The sequence below is a fragment of the Artemia franciscana genome, chromosome 12, assembly GCF_032884065.1.
Source record: "Artemia franciscana chromosome 12, ASM3288406v1, whole genome shotgun sequence".
Classification (NCBI taxonomy): domain Eukaryota; kingdom Metazoa; phylum Arthropoda; class Branchiopoda; order Anostraca; family Artemiidae; genus Artemia; species Artemia franciscana.
In genome coordinates, this window is record NC_088874.1 from 13,732,418 (window position 1) to 13,754,039 (window position 21,622).

General features: G+C 34.3%; 1 protein-coding gene and 1 non-coding gene across 6 annotated transcripts in view; both read left to right on the top strand.

Annotated features, from left to right (window-relative positions):
• LOC136033716 (glucose transporter type 1-like) overlaps positions 1-21,622 on the top strand; it is a gene marked incomplete at its 5' end in the record, with an annotated part of 56,276 nt that overhangs the window by 17,147 nt on the left and 17,507 nt on the right. For 3 of the 5 annotated variants that reach the window (XM_065714599.1, XM_065714596.1, XM_065714600.1), the window contains 5 exon segments: positions 1,217-1,404; positions 8,004-8,082; positions 13,069-13,202; positions 14,767-14,970; positions 16,647-16,786. In XM_065714599.1, coding sequence (XP_065570671.1) covers positions 1,217-1,404; positions 8,004-8,082; positions 13,069-13,202; positions 14,767-14,970; positions 16,647-16,786 — 745 coding nt within the window. 5 annotated transcript variants of the gene reach the window in all.
• On the top strand, positions 17,076-17,146 carry Trnag-gcc (transfer RNA glycine (anticodon GCC)). Its single transcript has one exon. It is a non-coding gene; the product is annotated as a tRNA-Gly (tRNA).

Genomic DNA, 21,622 nt, shown 5'->3' on the forward strand with positions numbered 1-21,622 from the left:
GACAAAATTATTTATCAGTCAAAGAAGACAATTAAAGGAGAAAATTGATTCCATTTTGTCTGGATCACCAAGAAATTGAATGTATTGATGGTTCATTTTTGTAGTGATATCAAACATTCCATATTTTTGGACAATATACCTATTTCTGAGTACGTACCATTTAAAAGTACGCTCGCTGGAGATTTTGAAAATTTGTAATCTCAATAAAAACAATATTGTTGTGTAGTTTCTAATTACCTCAAAGTAACCTAGTTGTTACCAGTGAACTGTAATGGAGCAACCCAAAAACATCCGAAAAGTAGTTTCTTAAACCAAAATTAGCGAAAAATCAAATCTAGAATCTGATTTTAATTAATTTAATTTTCTAATTGTTCCGAAGTAGTTGTTATCAGTGAAACATAATGGAACAACCCAAAAAAATCCGAAAAGTAGTTTCTTGAACCAAATGTAGCGAAAAATTGATCTAGAATTTGATTTTAATTAATTCAATTTTCTAATTGCCCCGAAGTAGTTTTCTATCCGTGATCCATAATGGAGCAACCCAAAAAACATCCAAAGAGTAGTCTCTTGAACCAAAATTAGCAAAAATTGATATAGAATTTGATTTCAATTAAGTTAATTTTCTAATTGCTCCGAAGTAGTTGTTATCAGTGAATCATAAAGGAGCATCCCAAAAAAACGAAAAGTAGTTTCTTGAACCAATTCAGCGAAAAATTGATCTAGAATTTGAGTTTAATTAATTTAATTTTCTAATTGCCCGAAGTAGTTGTTATCAGTAAACCATAATGGAGCAACCCAAAAACATCCGAAAAGTAATTTCTTGAACCAAATTCGGCGAAAAACTGATCTAGAATTTGAGTTTAATTAATTTAATTTTCTAATTGCCCCAAAGAAGTTGTTATCAGTGAACCATAATGGAGCAACCTAAAAACATCTGAAAATTAGTTTCTTGAACCAAATTCAGCGAAAAATTGATCTAGAATTTGATTTTAATTAATTTAATTTTCTAATTGCCCAGAAGTAGTTGTTATCAGCGAACCGTAATGGAGCAACCCAAAAACTTCTGAAAATTAGTTTCTTGGACCAAAATTAGCGAAAAATTGATCTAGAATTTGATTTTTCCTAAACTAAAATGCGCGTGATTCTTATAATATGCGAAAGTCAGTATGTCTGAACTTACCATAAAAAAGTTATTAAATATAATGTTTACTTTAAGCGCTAAGGCGATTGCGTGCAAGTCATCATATTGAAGCTGATATAGAAGAGATGAAAGCCGAAGAGCGAGCTGAGCAAGCTGAAGCCCGTACAACCCTGTGTCAGCTCATAAGAACCACTTCACTACGAAACCCACTAGTCATCGCCATCGTTATGCAACTATCTCAGCAGCTGTCGGGAATCAATGCGGTAAAATTACATTGTTTCTGTCCTCTGTATCACTATGTGTTTATGTTAGCATTGAAGAAGTGATCAATTGATTTCTTATTACCGTTTCATATTTGGATTTTAAGCCAGTGGCATAAAAGGCAATTTGTTTACTTTAATGTAATAGTGTAGTTTTAAGGCTGTCTTTTGATGATATCTAAAAATCTATACTAGTCTTCTGGTATGATTGTGTTGAGGCATATGCATTAAAGCTAAAGTTTCATTAAAATAGACTAAACTTTCATTTAAAAAGATTAAAACTCTTACTGGAAGTAAGAGTCCTCAAAATTTTCCTACCTGTTTCCAAAACAAATACTTTGGTGCCTTCTCCAATTAAATTCTAACCGTTAAGGGATTGTCCCACAAATTCTTCTTGTTTCTTTGACAAGTCCAAGTCAAGAACTAAATCATTAAGATGCCTTTGTTTTAAATCTGGATCTAGTGACTGCTCAAATTAGGGTCTTAAGCTTCATCTTTTTCTTTTGTTTCTTCGGCCGAAATAGAATTTTCATCAGTTTCTACAGATTCTAGTGGATTGGGTATAGGGTGTTTTTGACGGAGTAGGAAGAATCAATTAAAGAAGTACAACGTCGTTCCTTAATCCCTAAATTTTGCTGGATCCTTTCGCTCTTTTGTGCTCCCGAGTTAACCGAAAATATCTTGTGCTTTTTAGCTTTAGTTTATACTAAACCCGTTTACGGCCTGCTGAGCTAGTCGTCGTCAAATTTCCTTATTTACCGAATTAACTAGTATAATTTATCAGGAACAAATTCTATATAATTTTAGTAAGAATTTCAGTTGTAACTGGCAGTTGAATAAATTAAGCCAGATATAGCTTTAACCAAACAGTGGTGATTTAATTAAAGATGTGGATACTTTGAATCTCTATAGAAGCATAAGAAAGGTTTTAAGATAAATCCACCTACTTTTGTATACCCCTCCCCCTCCTTTGTAGTGCAGAACGGATGTGTAACATTATAATTCCCCTAATGGCTAATATAGTCCTACCTCCCTCTTCTTGTACCGAAATGAGACCAATTGTAGACCCGTTTGATTATGGATAGGGATATTAGTTGTCTTTGTATAGACTCTTAAGATAAGAAAAAAGCTAAATAACTAAAAAAGTGGTTGAGGACTTTATTTTTAATGTAGTTTTCTTTCAGGAATCTAATTGTTTTGGTTTTCTAAAAAAAAAAAGCTAATTTGAATTATTTAAGAAAGTCTTCTCATGCATGTTTCTGTGCTATGTATCTCCCCAGCCATCAAAATTGTGTCTGAAGTACAATTGACTCTCTGTTTATGGACTTGTGGAAATGTAATATGAATATTTCTTCAGATAGAGATTCAAAAGAGACTTTTTTCTCTCTGAGAAGTTTTCCGGGAAGATTTAGTGGTCATCATTTTAATCAGGGACAAGGGGGGTTACTGGGTCTGTCACCTCCGTCTCCGAAATTTTTGGTCGACTCAAAATGCAAATAAAAAACTTTTAATGTGTTTCTAATGTTTTCTCCCCACCCCCCACCCCCCACCCCGAACGAAAATCCTGAATATTCTTGATCGGAGATACCAGAATAGATTTCTCAAAGTGACATTGCTCGGTCATTTTATAGGTATCAAGAAAGGTATTAGAATCAATGTTGAAAAAGACCCAACAGTTGATTTTCACGGTGCTAAGTCTTTTCTGATGAAATATTTCTCAAGTATATTTTGGCATCCTGAATCCAATTTCTCTTTCTGCACAATACCGTTAGTGTGATGTCATATTTAGTTAGGAATCTATCCCAAATTATAAAAGCATTAACGTGGCTTACACAATACGACATCATGTTCGGTATAAACATCAGCCGCTTGACAACCTTGACATCATTTTTTAACGTACGAATAATTCAACTGACAATGTCAATCATTTCAAGAAAGTATCTGTTTCGCAAACTATGTTCATTTTTAAAACTTTACTAATCGCGATTCCATTCTCATGTGCTGGAGTATCAGCTTGGTGGGTCATTCAGAAATAGAAGGAGTCCAAAACAGGTGAACGTCCGAAAGAAGGTGCAGACGTACAGAACTCTGAACCCAGGAAGAAGAGAGAACCAAAACCAGCCAAGACTGCTACTATTGACGCCTCAAAGGAACCAATTAAAATGGGGCAAGATATCAAAGTTGATAATACTACCCTGATTCACAGCAGTAGGGATGATGGCGGAAGTAGTGAGAAATCTCAAAGCGTTTCAAGTTTCGTTTCGTTTGTTTGCTATAGAGCAAACAAAGAACGAAGACGATATAGACGCAAGTAAAGGAAAATAAACTCCAGTAAAAGAGGCTTTAGATTCTGCTGCATATGCAGCTAAGATTATAATGACGGAAAAAGCCATTTCTCCTTTTTCTGGAATGTACAGGCTCTGTCTGCAAGAGTGCAGCCTCTGTTTCCAAGAGCTTGACATCTTTCTTGGAGGATGCAGCGTCATAACCTCTTGGTGAACCAAGTAATATAGAAAAAAAAGACTCCTGGGCAAGAGGATTTAGATGAGCTGCAAGGAGAAGCTATTTCTCATCATAATATCAGTGGTGATGGCGCAAGTAATAAAAACTGTGAAAGCATTTCACCTGGTGTAAACAAACAAATAACGATGACGATAGTGACACACGTAAAGAAAGAGAAACTCCAGTAACAGAGGCTCTAGATTCTGCTGCATGTACAGGCTCTGTCTGCAACATTGAAATAGAAAAGCCCAGTCCGGTGCCTGTCGAAGATATTCTTATACCACTGTTTCAGCCACGTCTGGCAGAATCTTCTCCTTCGTTTTTTTTTCCGTCAAGCGTTGACTCCAGTGTCGACCAGCAAGTGGAATCAGAATTGATAAACCCTCCATTAAAGGCAGCTGAACCCGCTACAAAACAGCTAGGTTATGTAAATGGTGCCATAAAAGAGCCAATGGTGTCAGAAAAGCAATTTAAAGGGGAACACGTATCAGACATTGAAATAAAAAAGCCCAGTCCGGTGCCTGTCAAAGATGGCAAAACTACTGCATGGCAAAACAAATCTTGCCGGGTTGCTCCTTGTTTACAGTTTGTTACCATGAAGTGTTTGATTACCCATCAAAAGTCACAACAGAGATCACTTAAATATTGATCTTTTTTTCTGCGTTACCAAAAGTATTGTATTCATAAAACTTCAACTAAAATAAAGAGCAAGTTTAAACCTGAAAACAAATAGAAACTACTCTGTATGTAATGGGGACTCCTCCTTCTCATCACCTTACTTATTAGACAAAAGTTGTTTAGTGCTTTGAAAAATCTTTTTTTTTTTCAATTGCAAATATTTTTTAAAAAATTGGACAAAAGCCAAACTTCAGTAAAGAGTAAGGAGCTAAGGAGGAGACAGCCCCCTTCATATAAAGAATAATCTATTCAAATAGGTTTCGAATCTGTTTCTTGCTTTCAGTTGAAAAGCTCTGTTTTTATTTACCTTCGGATTGTTTTCTAAATCATACCCAGGCCTAACCAAGATATAATTCAAGGTGGCGGTCCCTTAAATCCCAGGTTAATTGCTTTTGAATGTGTAAATCAGTAATTGTGCGTTAATTAGTACCGTCCTATGTTTAAATTTGCAATTTAAGTGGGATGAAAAGGATTATTATTGTTTGTATGGATGGAAATTCTGTGAGACTTTTGATCTTCTACGTCATTGAAGCCATCTAAACCTCTTATCAATGAATACATTTGTGTAAATACATTGAAATACTTCGTATGAATAGAAGAAGAAAAATATTACCACTCAGAATTGCTGTAAACTAAGTTCCTAGCAGTATTTGCAAGCCCAGAGAAATTTCATGGTGGGGCTGATAATGGTCTGCCTTGCCTTTTCCACCTCTGTGCGACTGGACATGGGAATGTAACATTTTAACTGTATGGAGAAACATATTACTCACCCCCCCCCCTCATTATAGCTTATACGCAATTACAGATCACCAAACGTAGCCTAATTTCATTACAAATAAAGCGAATCCACTTGGTTGAATCCAGTGCTGCCCCCGTGTGGCATTACTTCTTTTGCAACTGGGAAGCCTAAAATATGATTATTGGTAATTTTAAATAAATGAGCTTCTCAGAATTTTAAATTGATTGCAAATTCGTCCTCTTCGGGGTAAAGTCGTAGTTTGGTGCCCTAAAAGGGCAGAAAACAAGACTTTCCCCCGGCTTAATCTGTATGGTCACTTAAAAAAGAGCCCTTAATTTATGTTTGAATGAGCGCACTCCCAATTATCTTGGACCTTCGGTTTGATACGATTACCCCTGGTGGAAAAAAAACAAATAAACATGCATCGACGATGTTTCTTCTGAAAAAAAAAAGTGCGAAATTCCACATTTTGAAGATTGGAGCTTGAAACCTCTACGGTAGGGTTCTCTGATATGATGTATCTAACAAAGGGATTTTCAATAAGATCGCTTGTTTTTTTTTGGGGGGGGGGCGGGTCCCTTTTTTTCAAAAATAAGCCAAATTTTCTCAGATTTTCGGTTTTGGGTGGGTAACAATAACTGAAAGAATTTTATATATTAGAATCAGCATAAAAAGCCAATATTGCCGGTGTAGCATTTTTAATGACGATTCCATTTTTAGTTTTGGTGAATATTGGTCCAAGTCGCTTTTTAATTCCAGCTTTTTGTCATAAACTATTTGATAAGATTCTCTTACGACGGAAATTTTTTCGAACCTGTTCATTTTATTTAGTTGAATAGGATAATAAAAAGAAAGAGGGTCAATTTGACAGCTGGATAGTAAGTTTAAATTTTGTTTTTCTTTTACTATTCTATTTTTTTAATGTTTGAATATATAAGGGATTTAAGTTCGAGGGGAAGAATTGTCCTGTTATGAAATAGGTACATTTTACATTGCCGGTATAAAATCAAAGCGCTGTGTACGGAAGCAATAAATCTTACAGTAATTTTGGTTTGAGTTTGATTTTCTTTTAAGATTAAATGCATAATAATTAAATATATTATCGGTTAAATAAGCTGATCCCTTTGCCAGGAATCCTTGTTGTTTAAAATTTACTGTATTTTGTTTCATTTTGGATGCAATTTAATGGCTCTTTTTATTTGAGAGTTTTTTTTCTAAAAGTATTTAAAAATATACTTATTCCTACAAAAAACTATACGTAAATATATTCCGTCACCCAACTACCACTGCTGTTTTGGTGTCTGCCCCTCCCCTGGAAAATTTTCTGCCGGCGCCCTTGATGAGGTTAGGGTATAGGGTATTCATTCAAAGTTGTTATTATTTATACAAATTTATTGTCAAAATCTATACAAACTTAAAGTGTATCGAGGGTACAGGGTATAGCATCTACTGAATTTAAGATATTAATATTGAATCATTCACTTTGTTCAAAATTTTTTTACACCTGTAAGAAATTGTAAAATTATTCGGCGAATAAAAGATCTTTTGTAGCAGCAATTCTGTCCAATTCAAAGGGGTCATGGGGTAGCAATTGTATATATTTGAGTTTGTTATTTCTTTTTATTCTTCTTTGACTTTATATTTTCCACTTTTATTGTGCAGTTGTGTTTTAAATTCTTTCTTCTCCACATTGAGGACGCCTTACTTGATACAGGCGAAATATTCGTGTAATTATTCTCCTTTTTCCTTCTACTAACCACAGAGCCTTTTATTGTTTAAGAATTATTTGTAATATGCCTGAAGTCTGTAGACATTAAATTGAAACAAGGTCAAGTGGTTTGGTTTCTTATTGCTATAACACAAACTCAGATATCTTTATCCTCGACTGTTATGGAAATGTAACAGCCAATGCACTAACTAAAATCTAAAGGGTCATTGCTGTGATATTACAAGACGATCGCTGTATATGTGATCGGAATATCTGGACTTTTGTACCTGTTTTTTTTTTCACTGTCTAAATAAAAGGATTTATTCCCATTTGAAAATGTATTTCTTTGTTGACGAAGAAACCCATTCTGCTATGCATCAATGGATGAAGAACTTAACATAGTACCATTCTAGAGAAAAGTGGAAAAAAGTGCTTATGCATGGCAAGGAGTGTTCTATAAGTGGCGCTCCATGGTGGGCACTAGCCGCTAACTTTTATCTGTTTTATTCTCAAATGACTTGGCTCTAGATAATTACATTTTCTAGACAAGGCATCTATGCTTCGTTATCTTTAAAATCATTTTTAGATTGACTTTCAAAATAGCAAAATTTTCAAGATAAAGGATCAAAGAATTTTACAAAGTAAAAGAAAAAAAAAGAATTTAGAGAGCCTTGGAAGAAAACGTAAGCATCCTCATCTTACTCCCAGGAATCCTTCCATTTATTTTGGTAACAGTTCTTTTAAATCATCGGTTTAAATCGGTTTCAACCGGGTACATTTGTGCTCTTTAAATATCAAAAAGGACTTGGCCAGCTCTAAAAACGGACCGTGGAATTGTCAGGGTTTCCAAGAACACCCTTAGAAAGGAAATGTTCGTTTTCTATTAATCCGCATCCCCCTGAAAATAAATTCCATCGTACTTGTCTGTATTTGCCATATTTAAACGCAACTATTATAATTTACTTTTATTTTCAGGTTTTCTACTATTCTACTGTTTTATTTAAAAATGCTGGTTTATCAGAAGAGGCTGCTAAGTATGCTACAACTGGTATAGGTTAGTTTTTTCTTATATAATTTGTGAATTCTGATTAAAACTGGACATTGAGAACAGAGCCATTTAAAAAGGGTGGGAATGCCTGGGGTGTGCTGCCCCGGTGCCGAGACTGGGAGGCTGCCCGCTTTGATTAAGTTTTTCGGAAAGAGGGTGCTGTAATTAATTTTTCCGCGTGCCACCAACCCTAGGAATGGCTATGATTGAGAGGCAAATGCTAAGCCTCTTCCTCTTTAAACTTTGAGCCTTAAAGGACCCACTTTGTAGGTTAAAAGTTTTTTAGCTCTCATAGCTGTAGCGGTTGCTGGAAACTATTAAAGAACAAGTCAAGGCCCATAGTTAACAAAAATTAAAAATATGTTGAAAATCACTAGCTAGAGAGAAAAATTGCCATTTGTGCCGTTTGTTTTAATAGTAAAATGTTATTTTGAAAAAGCAATTTATGGGAATTTCAAAAAATAGCCTGAATCCCCTAAAGAATGGCGTCAGTTCGAAACAAAGTACACCATTGGAATCGCTATGGCTGAAATAAGAAGTAATCTTCTGCAAGTCGCCATCTATTCACGATAAATGTTTGAAAAAACTAATTATTTCCCAATATTTTGGAGAGAGTGGATTTGTTTCTTTATCAATGGTAAAGTTTTCACCCATTATCCTTTCTTCTTGTGGAATTAAGTGTGTTTACAAGATTAAAGTCGTATGAAAATCAATGCCACTGTTACTTGTTCTAAGATAGACACTTCTAGAGCAGAACATTTAAAAATATTTTGTCTATTGTATTGGCAACTTCCCATATTTTGGATCATTATCAATACTGTTAGCTATAGTAATTACCAAGTCAGGGGGTCAAATAATTGATAGTACTTGGATTCTTTATACGCTCAAAAGAAAATAAAAAGAAATGCAACTACCGCTATAACCTGCAATATTGTCTATGCAAGCTAGTATAAATATTAAATAATCGACGATCACTAAACTTCGAATTCCCCGGCTCAAGGCATTCATCTAAACGATGTAATCAATTTAGTGCGGGTTATGGTTTTGTAATTAATCTCCCAAACGAGTTACTAAAAATATTTCTTGTTAGGATTCGAATTAGGAATCTCTGCAGCCTATAAAATATTAGACGGATAAGCTTTGAACCAAATAACGTGTTTGAAATATCGAAGTATATCGGACTCATGATTTACGCTAGAAAAATCCCGTCTATGAGACTTAAAGCTTTGTTCAAAGGATTTTGAAAAAAGCTAAATCTCCCCTGGTTAAATCCTTCCCAGAATTAAAGAAACTACCTAATGGTCTCACTGATTGGAAACAGGTACCAATATTATGTTTAGAGCTTTAGAGCCTTAGACCTTTTCCATAAACCTTTTCTTTTTTTCAAAAACAGATACATAAGGCAAAGAAATGAAACTTTTCGGCATATTAAATTCTGTACACTGTCAAACTCCAATAACCCCCTATTGTTATGTTTAATGCGTCTATTTTTGTTATTTTATCAATGAATTTAATCGGGTAACTATTACAAAATAAAATATCCCTCAAATACAACAATTTGGAATCTAAAAACTCGTGGGGACAAATTCTGAAAGCTCTATCTACCAGTGCAATCACAACCCCTCGTTTCACTGAAATAGGGTGGCACAAATGAAAGTTCAAATACCTATTACTGTGTGTAGGCTTTCTATATGTTGAGAACAGTAAATGGAAGTCACTTTTAATCAAAAGGATATCAAGAAAAGGTAGTTTGTCATTTTCTTCAAACTCCACTGTAAATTTTACATTTTTATCAAAACTCTTTTAAATGTTTATGAAAAAGGTCTAAGGACTCTAAACCGTGTTTCCAAACGCAAACCATTATTACCTATTTTGGGGGAGATGCTTAAACGAATTTTGCGAAAACATAACATTGATATTTGTTTCCAGTCAGTGAGACCATTATGTAGTTTCCTTAATTCTGGGAAGGATTTAACCCGGGGAGATTTAGTTTGTGGGGTGTATAAAATTCCTTGTTCTTGTGGAAAGTTTTATATTGGTAGAACTCGCCAACAATTAATTGAAAGATTTTTTGAGCCTCGTAACTCAATAGAAAAAATCTACAATTAAGAAAGCCTCCTGAAACTTTTGTTTCAGCTCTGGCTGAACATACATTCTTCCATCCTGAATATTTATACAATTTGATGAGGCTACAGCTATTACTAATGATAGGGGTTTTTCTCATTGGGCGAGGGAGGCTATAGAAATTAAAAAACATATGTTTGCTAATCTTTCAATAAGTAGAGACACGAGGAATTTAAATATTAACCCGATTTATGTTTGTCCCTTGAAAAATGAACTATTAGTCAATAAGGGAATTAAAATTTAACACAATCACCAGGGGACAAGATTACCTACGAGACCAAATAGAGTTGCTTCAATAATAGCTGACAAGGGGATTATTTCGCAACAGAATAATTAACTTAGTTTCGATTTTCATGATTTTTCCTCAGTTGCTTTGATCTTCTCATTCAAGTAACTCTAATAGCTTCTTTTCCCTACGTGGATCAGTAGCGGCAATTGTATTTATTATTATTGGTGGTGGTTTTATTTGTTTTTAGTTTAGTATTTTTCTTTTTATCTTGTGCCGAGGACGCCTAGTTTAGATACAGGCGGAATATCTGTGTTATTTTTAGTCTTTTTTTTGCGGAGTTTTATTTCTCTTTGTTGTTTGGGTTGTAAGTTACGTCCTGGGGGTTTATATATAGAAATAATGATCGTATAAACCACGGAAGAGGCTTATTGGATTGCTAATAAGAAGTTTTAGTGCACTTTTTGAGATTCAGAGTTACGGGTGGGTGGATACCCCCCCCCCCCCCCGCGCACCTCATATATTCCAAAATGCATCTGATAGAAATTTTGAAATGACCATTTGTTTTGGTAGAAACTTCGAAAAAGGCTCATTCGATTGCAAATTGAATTTAATCTTCGAAAGTGATTGGAGGGCAACTAACCCCCCCCCCTTCCACGCCCACCTTTTCCCCAAGCATATCCAATCAAAATTCTGAGATAGGCATTTTTTCAACGTAAATGAAAGCTCCGGAAATTATGTCTTTGAGGATGACATCCCTCCAGAACCCTAAGAATGAGGGTTGTAAGTTATGCCCTGGGGGCATATAAAGTGCGTATAGAAAAGGCGATCGTATAAACTTCAGGGGGGGGGCTCATTGGATTGGTAATCATAAGTTCTAGTCTCCTTTTAAGATTTAGATAACTTCGAAGACCACACTGCCTTTCCATGACGAAAGTAAAACAGTTCAAAATAGGGATGATACCTTTTTATTGACAGTGAAATATAAAATTATTTAACTGGATATTTCGAACACATATACAGTGTTCATCATCAGCAGTAAAACTAAAAGACATGAATAAAAATAAACAGAATTTATACCTAATAAACTAATTACATATAGTTTATTGCTCTTATTTTTTTCAATGCAACAGCCGAGGCAAATCTCCTTGACCTTTTCGGTTCCGGTTCATTAGATTTAACTGACGTATTACGTGGACAGAGGTCATAGCTCTTAGGTGAAGTGATATTTACTTTATTTGACCTCAGTAAATTATCATAAATTGAGTTCAATCCAAATTCACCTGTATCTCTGTTTATGGAATTATTCTTGAATAGAATTTTTTTAATTTCGATTGTTTCCCTGAAAGTTTGCTTTAAACCTTGGTCCCTAGAAATCAAAGAAACATTTTCAAACAAAATAAAATGATTTGGAAAATTAAAGATATGCTCCGCGAGGGCCGACGTGAAATCTTCAGGTTTGGTATTTTGCTTTAAAGACGATGAAATGGAATTATGATGTTGTAGCAATCTCGTTCTTAAATTCTGGTTAGTACATCCCACATAAGAGCTTCCACAAGTACATGGAATTTTATAAACCCCACTTTGTTGCTCTACGGAAGTCCGATCCTTTCCAGAATTTAAAAAACTTGCCAAAGTATTACTACCTCTTAAAGCTACCTTTAAACCATTATTTTGTAAAATTCTTTTAAGTTTTTCACTCAAACCTGGAACATATGGTAGAGAACAAAAGATATCTTTCTTTTCTGTTGTTTCCAGAATATCGTCAGAACATTCTAGAAATTTTTTACTTCTTTTCGAAAAAGTCTGGTCAACTAACCAACCCGGATAATGGTTACTTATTAAAATGTCTGTTGTTGTAGAAACTTCAAAAACAGCTTCGTTCGATTGGAAATTGAAAGGGCCAGTGCCCTTTTTAATAGTCGAATGTGATTGGAGGGCAGCTAACCCCTTTCCCACGCCCACCATCTCCCCAATCACATCCAATCAAAATTTTGTGGTAGCCATTGTGTTCAACTTAATTGAAAGATCCAGAAATTATGTCTTTGAGGATGACACCCCTCACAACCCTCAGGGCAAGAGTTGTAAGCTATGCCCTGGGGGAATATGTTTGGGGAAAGAGAGATCTATTCCTCTTTCGTGTACTTTGCGCTGTTATTTTTCAAGGCCTGTTAAGCTGCTGTTATCGTGTTTCTTGTTTTTTCCGTAAATCCTTGCTTTGTTGAAGTGTTAATGCAACTTTATTTTCTTGTCTTTTATCCTTTTGAGGGATTTCTTGTCTTTTATCCTTTTGCTAAATAAATTATGGCCTTATCAATTATTTAATAAATGTAATAAATTAATTAAGTAAACAAATACAAAATAATTAATATTTAATAAATAAATGTAATTAAGGCCTGGGTGCCAGGAAATGAAACAAAGTGAGGAGTCTGGTGTTTCAGCGCAAAAATAAGGCCTTAGGTTAGCAGTTGACCAAAATGCGAGGCCAACAACCCATACTTTTACAAGAAAATTGGCTGTACTCGGTAGCCGTTTTGTATTTGCAAGATGACATAAGACATGTCGCTTCTTCACTGTTTAAGTGTATTTTTTACCCTATTTCAAGCATCATGTTGTATCTTGTTCTATTTTACTTATTTTAGGCGTTATTATGGTCACCATGACACTGATATCAATTCCCCTTATGGACAAAGCTGGCAGAAGAACTTTGCACCTTTGGGGCCTTGGAGGGATGTTTATATTTTCCATTTTTATTACAATTTCTTTGCTAGTTAAGGTGAGAAAACACCCTTTTTGTCTTGCTTCATTAACTTGCTCCAATTCAAACAATGAATTGGAAAGGCAGATATATCTTCTTCCACATCGTTTAGATGATTTTAGGTATTGTACGCATGGCGCTTTGCGGTAACAAGAAAAAGAAGAAGGAAAAATTCTAGTTAGCCTTTTGAAGGATTTTAAATATAACTAGCCTAAAAGAATTGTTTGCCTTTTAAATCGTATGCCCCAGCTGAGTGGTATTTAATGTTTGCTGTTCGTAAGGCGGATATTCTGCCCCTATTGAATTAAGAGAACTTAACCTGGACAATTTTTTCTATTCAAAAGCCTGTAAAGCAACATCATACGTCGATTTGATAATGCGATATCGCCAAATAGCTTTTGAGAATTTTTTGAGAAATTTTTATCCAAGACGTAAATAACGACGAAGACCACACTGCCTTTCCATCACAAGCACCAAAAACAAGAAGAACAATATACAGTGGGAAACGAATTAGAATGAATATTTCGGCCCTATGTCCTAGGGCCATCCTCAGCAATACAGATATGTGATAAAAAACAACTTACAAGAGGATAAAATCAATAGAACTAAAATAAACTGTTTTTCAAAACAGTCCCAGCATCCTTACCTCAGCGATTTCATCGCCATTTATTTATCAGTCCTGGTTGAACTTCGTATGGATAGAAGTTTTATGGGAATCAAGAAGTTGGGAAAGTTTGTAGCTACAGGTATTATGGAGGGACCTTTTTCCGTAATAAGGCTATTTGTTATTTGCCATTTTCTACAGAAAATGTATCGACTATTAAATAGTACAACTGCTCAGAACTATTAAAACGAGAAAACTTTGTTTATTTTTGGTGATTCAGACACTGGCTTCTCTTACGCGTAATCTTTAATACAACTGTTTGGTCGATCTACTTGTCTTATAAAATATGCAATCTGATTCACTTCTTCTCTTCTGGTTTTTATTTTATTTTTATTCAAGTCTTTTGAACAATTTTATGCTTGGAAGTAGCTGTGCGTGCAGAAATTTTACTTAGCGTCAAAACCCTTGATTGAGCCATAACTTTGCACTTCAACAAAAATATTTGCAAAGAATAAGAATTAAAACGATATAAACGAAAAATTTAACCTGATTGTTGTCTAACATTAAGCAATGTCTGAGCGGTCAGTTTGACGCTATACATACAAAATTGTATGAATATTCCCCACACCTTTGCACATAGGGAAAAAAACGCATAAATTTTCCTGCCAAATGACGAATTTGTACAAATTGAAAGAAGCAATGGATTTTTTTCTCTTTGAACTCATTGTTTGTTTTATTAATGTTCGTTGTCAAACTGTAAAAGATCTGTTTCGCGTGGACTACAATTAAATGAGGCCGCTCATATGTTGCCCACTATATGTATGACGCCTTGATCTAACTTGAAATTATGATAGATATCTAAAAAAATGTCCCTAATATTTTTTTGGTCTTGATGTCCTAATAATGGTAGAAATGCATGTATTTCTATATATCTCTATTTCTTTATAACCTTTTATTTGACTTATTGTATTTTTTTAGGAGCTGATACAATGGGTGACCTACTTGTCGGTGGTTTCTGTTCTATTGTTTGTTGTTTTCTTTGCTGTAGGACCTGGGTCCATACCCTGGATGATTACAGCTGAACTCTTTTCCCAGGGACCAAGACCTGCTGCTATGTCTTTAGCTGTTCTTGTCAATTGGATGGCCAATTTTCTTGTAGGAATCGGATTTCCAGCTTTAAATGTAAGTTTACACACAATTTAATTACCATTTTTTTTTTTCATACTAAGCATAGGCTATCGTTACAAAAATAAAAGAAAGATTCAGGTCCTACTCCAAATAATGGTAGTTTTCTTACTAACCAAAAGGGTATTCTGAGTCAGAATTGGGCGATTTTTAATGATCCTTTCTTGTGCTTTAGAATTTTCTATGAAACTTGTTGGGCTTTGGAAATTTTCAATTTCCCGGAACTAATTTATAGTAAAAAACAATATTTAGTTCCAATTCAACCAACTAAGGATAGCCTGCTGTACTTTCTTTCCTTCGTTCGAATAATTCCAAGAAAATGCACTAGGTTACTAATGAAATCGTCCTAATTTTCCGTCACCAATAATATTTAGTATTTAAGTGTTTCATCACTAGTTTTTAATGTTCCATTACCAATAATAAGCGTCACATCACGAATAATATTTTGAATGAGAATCTTTACTTGAATTAGGTCAATTAGAAACCGGAGCGTCAACTCACTAAACCATTAAAGGAATCCCAAGGTACATAATGCCGCCCAATACCCCCTACTTTTAGGGCCTTTATCCTATCACAAGTAATTTCTTTCTAATTAATATGATTTTGAAAAAATTATACCTAATTTGTTTTAATTAAAATACCTAATTAGTAAATACCTAATTAAAATACCTAAAATACCTAATTAAAATACCTAATTATTTTTTAATATGTGAGCGCTGCATTATGCAATGACTATGATCAGGCAACCTTGAAAAAATTGTTTGAATATAATAGAAAAAATATAGAAAAAAATATTGAAAAAATAGCTTCTCTGTCTAAAAATATGAGTGTTTAATTTTCTTCTTTTTTTATTCCTAGATATCTGAATTTCGAACCAATCAAATATATTTTTAAAGAAGAAGCAAGTCACTATGCTCAGAAAAAGTGTGATTTTAGTCCCAAATATCGGCCATTTAACGTATAGGGGATTCTCTTTTCCTTCTTTGTAGAGGTGTTTAGAGTCTGATGCCTAAAAAAAGTTTTTTGAGGTAAAACAGATTCTCTTTAAATAAAAAAAAAAGTTGTAAGGCCACCTCTATAGTCGACAAATAATTGAAAGCGGATTCTACAAGACGGCAAAAAAGAGAAAAAATAAGAATAAAGTTTATCCTCTAATATTTTTGTAACATATTCACAGGTTGATCTCAGTGATTCCCTGAACAAAATTCTGAGAGGAAAAGAGGAATACTAGTAGTATTATTTTTGATTCATCCCTTATTTTGATTTTCTTGTAAATTGAGGCACAGGTAAAAGAACTACTTTTGCCAAAAGGGTTCAATACCTAGTGTTTTTTGCTTTTTTTTTATTAGGCTGTTTTCTGCATTTAACTTAGTCCTAATTTTATATTACAATAAAAATAGTATATTCAATAATATTAATTTTATATTCAATAAAATATAAATATACTCAAAAAACGTGATTTATATAACCTAATTTTATGTTCAATCAAAAATTTTAAAAGTAAATGAATCTATTCTATTAGCGTTCTTTGTGTGTTCCCTTTGGTCATTTGTTTTGTGCATTTTCATTTCTTTTTTGTCTATAGAATATTTATTATTATTAGTGCCGCAAAAAACTAGCTATGCTTCTTGTTATTCTAAATAAAATTATTATTCTAATTAATATTATTATAGGCTGGATTGAGCAGCTATGTCTTCCTTCCATTCAGTATTCTTTTGGCATTTTTCTGGGTATTCACTTACCGTAAAGTACCGGAAACCAGAAATAAAACTTTCGAAGAGATTGCTGCAATATTTAAAAGTCGTGAAGATCGGTAAGTTTGGTTCACTATTGCTTTTTATGGCACTTGCCCGTCGGCCAAGCGCCATATAGAGACCGCAATTTCTGTCCGTCGGTCTGTCGGTCGTTTAGTCTGTCGTTCCCGGCTTTGCTAGTTCGGGCACTTTCAGATAAACTAGGACGATGAAAGTTGACAGGAATTTCAGGGAACGGATCAGATTAAATTAGAAATAATCGCTTCTCCGATTCGACCATCTGGAGGGGAGTGGAGGACCATATGATCTTTAAATACATCATTACTAATTTTATTTATTATCTAAAGAGCATCGATGGTTCAGTGGTAGAATGCTCGCCTGCCACGCGGGCGGCCCGGGTTCGATTCCCGGTCGATGCATTTTTACTTTCCACCTCTAAATGTGATTGAAATTTGTTGTCATCTATAGATGATTGTTTTTCGTGTTTCTCTCTTCGCTGTCTTCTTTTTTCAATGTATTATTTTAAACAATGGGGAAGAAGACGAAAAAAAGAACAAAATGTCTTCATCTTTTTGTGGTTGACTTAACTCATAGAAAGAGTATTCTTGGTGCTTTAAGTGGGTCAGGACTTTACCAAGAAGCATAGTCTCTCGTATATATGCCAATTTTTTGTGAAATATATCATCAAAATACGCGTATTTAGTTAGGACGTCGGGTCAGGTCCGGTTGTCAAAAGCAAGAATGGAGAAGCGACGGGAGCCAAAAAGGTAATTTTGTAAGAGAATCGAGAATTCGGATAATCGATAACTCTAGTACCGAGTCCAATTTTAGGTTCCAACTTCGTCACAAGTGCCATATGAGCTCTTGGCTCTTGTTATAATGACAAATTAATATAATTCCTAAGGGAATTCATTGTCCGTCTTCATGACACATTCTATTAAAATGTTTTCTTGCGTTTTTTCTCTCCTTTTTTTTTTACTTTTTTTCGTTTCTGGCGTTATGGAGAGTTTTGGCTGGATTACTTTTACGATGAATTGAGCTGCAAGAAACGAACTTTTTGGATCTTTTCTGAGATTCATTGGTAGGCGGGATGACCTCCTCTCTTGTACTTGGGCTTCCCTTCCTTATCGAGAATCTTATGATTTTACCCAAGCTTTTCTCATAATTGTCCTGTTTTTGTGTCCCTCCCCCTCCCCAAGTATCAAGCGCTCTTCAAAATAAATTCCTGTGTGTGTGCCTGATCCCTGGTTGTATTTTACTCTCTTTAAACTATTATGCATGACAGAAGATGAAATGGTTTAATATTAAGTTATATAATAATAAGTGTATTTTATTTCAACCATCTGTACAAGATATGAATGTACCTAGAGGAGTATAATCAAGAAAAACGAAAGCACTTGGAAAAAAAGAAAAGAAAAAACGCACAAGATAAATAACTTTCGAACTACGTAAACAACACACTTAACTACACAGTCAAAGAGAAAATAGACAATGCTCTGGTGCCGGTTGTGAAATCTGTCTACAAGCTGGTCAATTGTTAAATAAATATCAGACACACCGTATCCATTGGATACCTACCGATCACAAGTCCAAAGCAGCGTTGCCAAAACTTTGAAATAATCTAAAATTGTACCGACTAAAATTGTACTGCAAAAGATTAGTTTGTACCATCAAGGTTATAAAAATTTGCCGCGACAAGAAGAAAAATTTCGAGAAAAACTTAACAGATATTCGAGTTAGAAAGAGCAAGTAAAACCCAAATGTAGGAAAATTTGTATTGTGCCAAAACACCTCCAAATGTACCGCATTGTACCAGGAACTCTAAATTATACCAAAAACAGTACAATTGTACCGCTTTGGCAACACTGGTTTTTTAACTTGAGCAAATACTTGTAGAACTTTCTCAGCTTGTCTTTCAACGCTGAGAGAGCAGCTGTTGGCGTAGCAGCCTGAACAGTTAAGCTGAACGGGAGACCCAAGTACTTCAGAGAAGACGATGTAGAAATTGTTATTGTAGAATAATCAATTTATTCTCTTGGCGTCATATCTCTAACGTGAATTAACGTCATAATGTTATTTGGTTAACGTTTACTTATTCTTCAACGTCAAATCAAGTATAGAGACAGCGTGTGTGTTAAGTATATCTTTATTTTTATATCATTGGGAACTCGGTTCTTGTTCGGTCGTAACTATCGTTGGGTCGAATTTTGAAGTAGAAATTTTAATTTCTCTTCATCCATTACATTGCAAAATGAAAAGATAAATGAATCACAAAAAGCGATAGTAGAAGTGGGGTATGCAAATATTCCTGCATAGCATGGAAAAATTTGACCCCTTCTCCTCTAAGTAGTACTAACAACTATTGTTACACATGAGACGTATTTCATCCGCAAAAAAAAAAAAAATATGAATATCGTTTAATATAATGCTATTTTGTGTTTATAGTATTATAAGGTTTTTGTCCATGACAGTTGTATAAGCCTTACGATTTGATACTGCCCTACTGACACAATAGACAACCAAATAAGATGTACAAAAAAAAGAATAGAAGAAAGAAGCAACGTAAAAAAAATATACAAAACTGATCCCAATAAACGCCTGTAATGAAAGGAGATGGCGCACTATGACTATAAGACTATACGATAGTAAGATACGTGGAAGACCACAAGATACACTTACAGACAATAAGAAACACATACTATATAAACACTGACTCCTAAACAATACACACAAGGAGAGAGAGAGAGTATTTATTTAAATTTCACATTGGTAGGAGGTACAGAGATATCTATGGGATATATGGTCTTAATGAGAAGACCGAAGGAGAAATATTAAGGAGAGTGGGGTGAGGAATGCTCACCAGTAGAGCACTTGCAGGTTATATGTTCTTTACTCTTTGGTATAGAAAGAAAGAAGAAAATGTGCTTCTATATCGCTTTGTTCAGCGTTATTTGGGGAATATGTATAGTATGTCACGCTATTGTTTTATCACATTGTATATATTGTTTTATTACATAGCTATTGTTTTATCTGCGTGCTTTTTTCGCCAGTCTAAGAAGACGAATGGAGCGCTTATTTTTTTACAGTAATTTTAATTGACTCAATGCATAGCATCTTTTATCCAAATTCGATTGCACTTCTTGGTATAAAATGATATATTTTCACAGTAGGCAATTTTGACCTATTGTAATAATAACAGTCAATTATTGTTTTCGTCTCAAAACACTGATTAACAAAAAAAGTACACTCTTATCATTGTAAGTGCAAAAGGGCTTTTGTTATCATGCCCTTTTAGTGAATATTTGGGTCTGTTCTTATCAGCAATTTTAGGCTGAAAGTATACAATTAGATAATAGACTCTTAAATTTAATTTGGGTGTTAATGTCATATTCCCCTTATTACATGTTTTGAGTACTGGCCATAGGGCTTTTCTGTCAAAATAACAATATCTGATGTAATAGTATATTGTAATAAAAAACTTAAAAACAAAATATTCTATATAATGCTTTATTTACAATACACTTTTATATAGAAAACATATTTATAATATTTACGTAATTTAATCAAGAAATAATTATTAGTGACTAGTTAACTCAGATAAGGGGAACGCTGATCAAACTAGGCTTTAAACATTATTTTTCGACACTAAATTCACATAGGGACTGTGAATAAAAAACAACAGCTCTGATTTTCAACCTACAATCATTGTCTGATGTTGAGAACTAGTACTACGATGCCACTTATTTTGAGATTCCAAGCTTCAGAACCTTATTATATGGATCAAAACTCTTCCTATCATTTCTTTTTTTTTTACTTACTCATAGAATAAGTGAGAATTAGTTCTGTCGGGATTATCTTAATTTGGCCATGGCCTAAATTGCCGTAATTGGCCATTTGATCATGTAGCCTTTTGGAGGGGGAGGGTTGCGGTTTTGTGTAAATTTATTGTCCAAAAAACGAACTCTAAAACTCTGGTCAGTATCTAGATTCCGGAATAGAATAATCAAATAAATTCAGTAAATGACAAGCATGCAATTACACGAATTATAATCGAATATTATAATGCGAATATATACCTAAAATTTAAATAGAACATAAAATTGAATAATTACACCACCTTGCCTATATTTTTTCGAGAATATGGGGCTCTGGGGACTGATGACTTTATCCGGGATTATAAGACTGCATAGTATCGCGTGGTTATCAAAATTCTATGTTGATGCTAGTGTTGTATATTTTTTTTTCTTTACGCGTGAGTGACTGTTCCCCTATATATGTTTGTTTGGATTAAGGAACATATTTACTAATGGGAGGGAAGGGGAGTGGGGGTAATAGTCCTACTCTTATGGCAGAACAATGGACAACAGTTGGTAATTACAGCAACATTTTGGTTTTCATGTTGCCATGAGTGTAAACAGGTCCAACTTTTCGGAGGAGGGAGGGGGGCACGAGATGACATATTTTTGAGTAACAGTAACTTTGGTCCAGAAGTTAAAATATCATAATTTAACTATGATTTTTTTCCAAGTTCTTCTTTTTTAGTGATATGTCCTTCATTTAAGCTCTCTTCTTTATCTCTATCCGTGTCTCTCTGCTTCCCCTCTCCTCTTCACTTTCTCTCTCCCTCTTTGTTTTTCTTTTGTCCACCTGTATATTGATAGATGCTCTTTTTAATTGCGCAACAAAGGCGAACATTGCGGCAAACATGGTAATATATATTGAATGCTGTAGATTAATCGATGTCATTTCTATATATGTTGCTTCCCTTAGGCATGCCTCTAGTGAGAGTCGTAGGCAAGCATTTACAAATGTTTAAATAAAGAATCGAAAATCCAATTGGCTTAGAAACTCCAATTCAGGTTCAGACGACAGTTTTAAGTTTTTTTCACTGATAT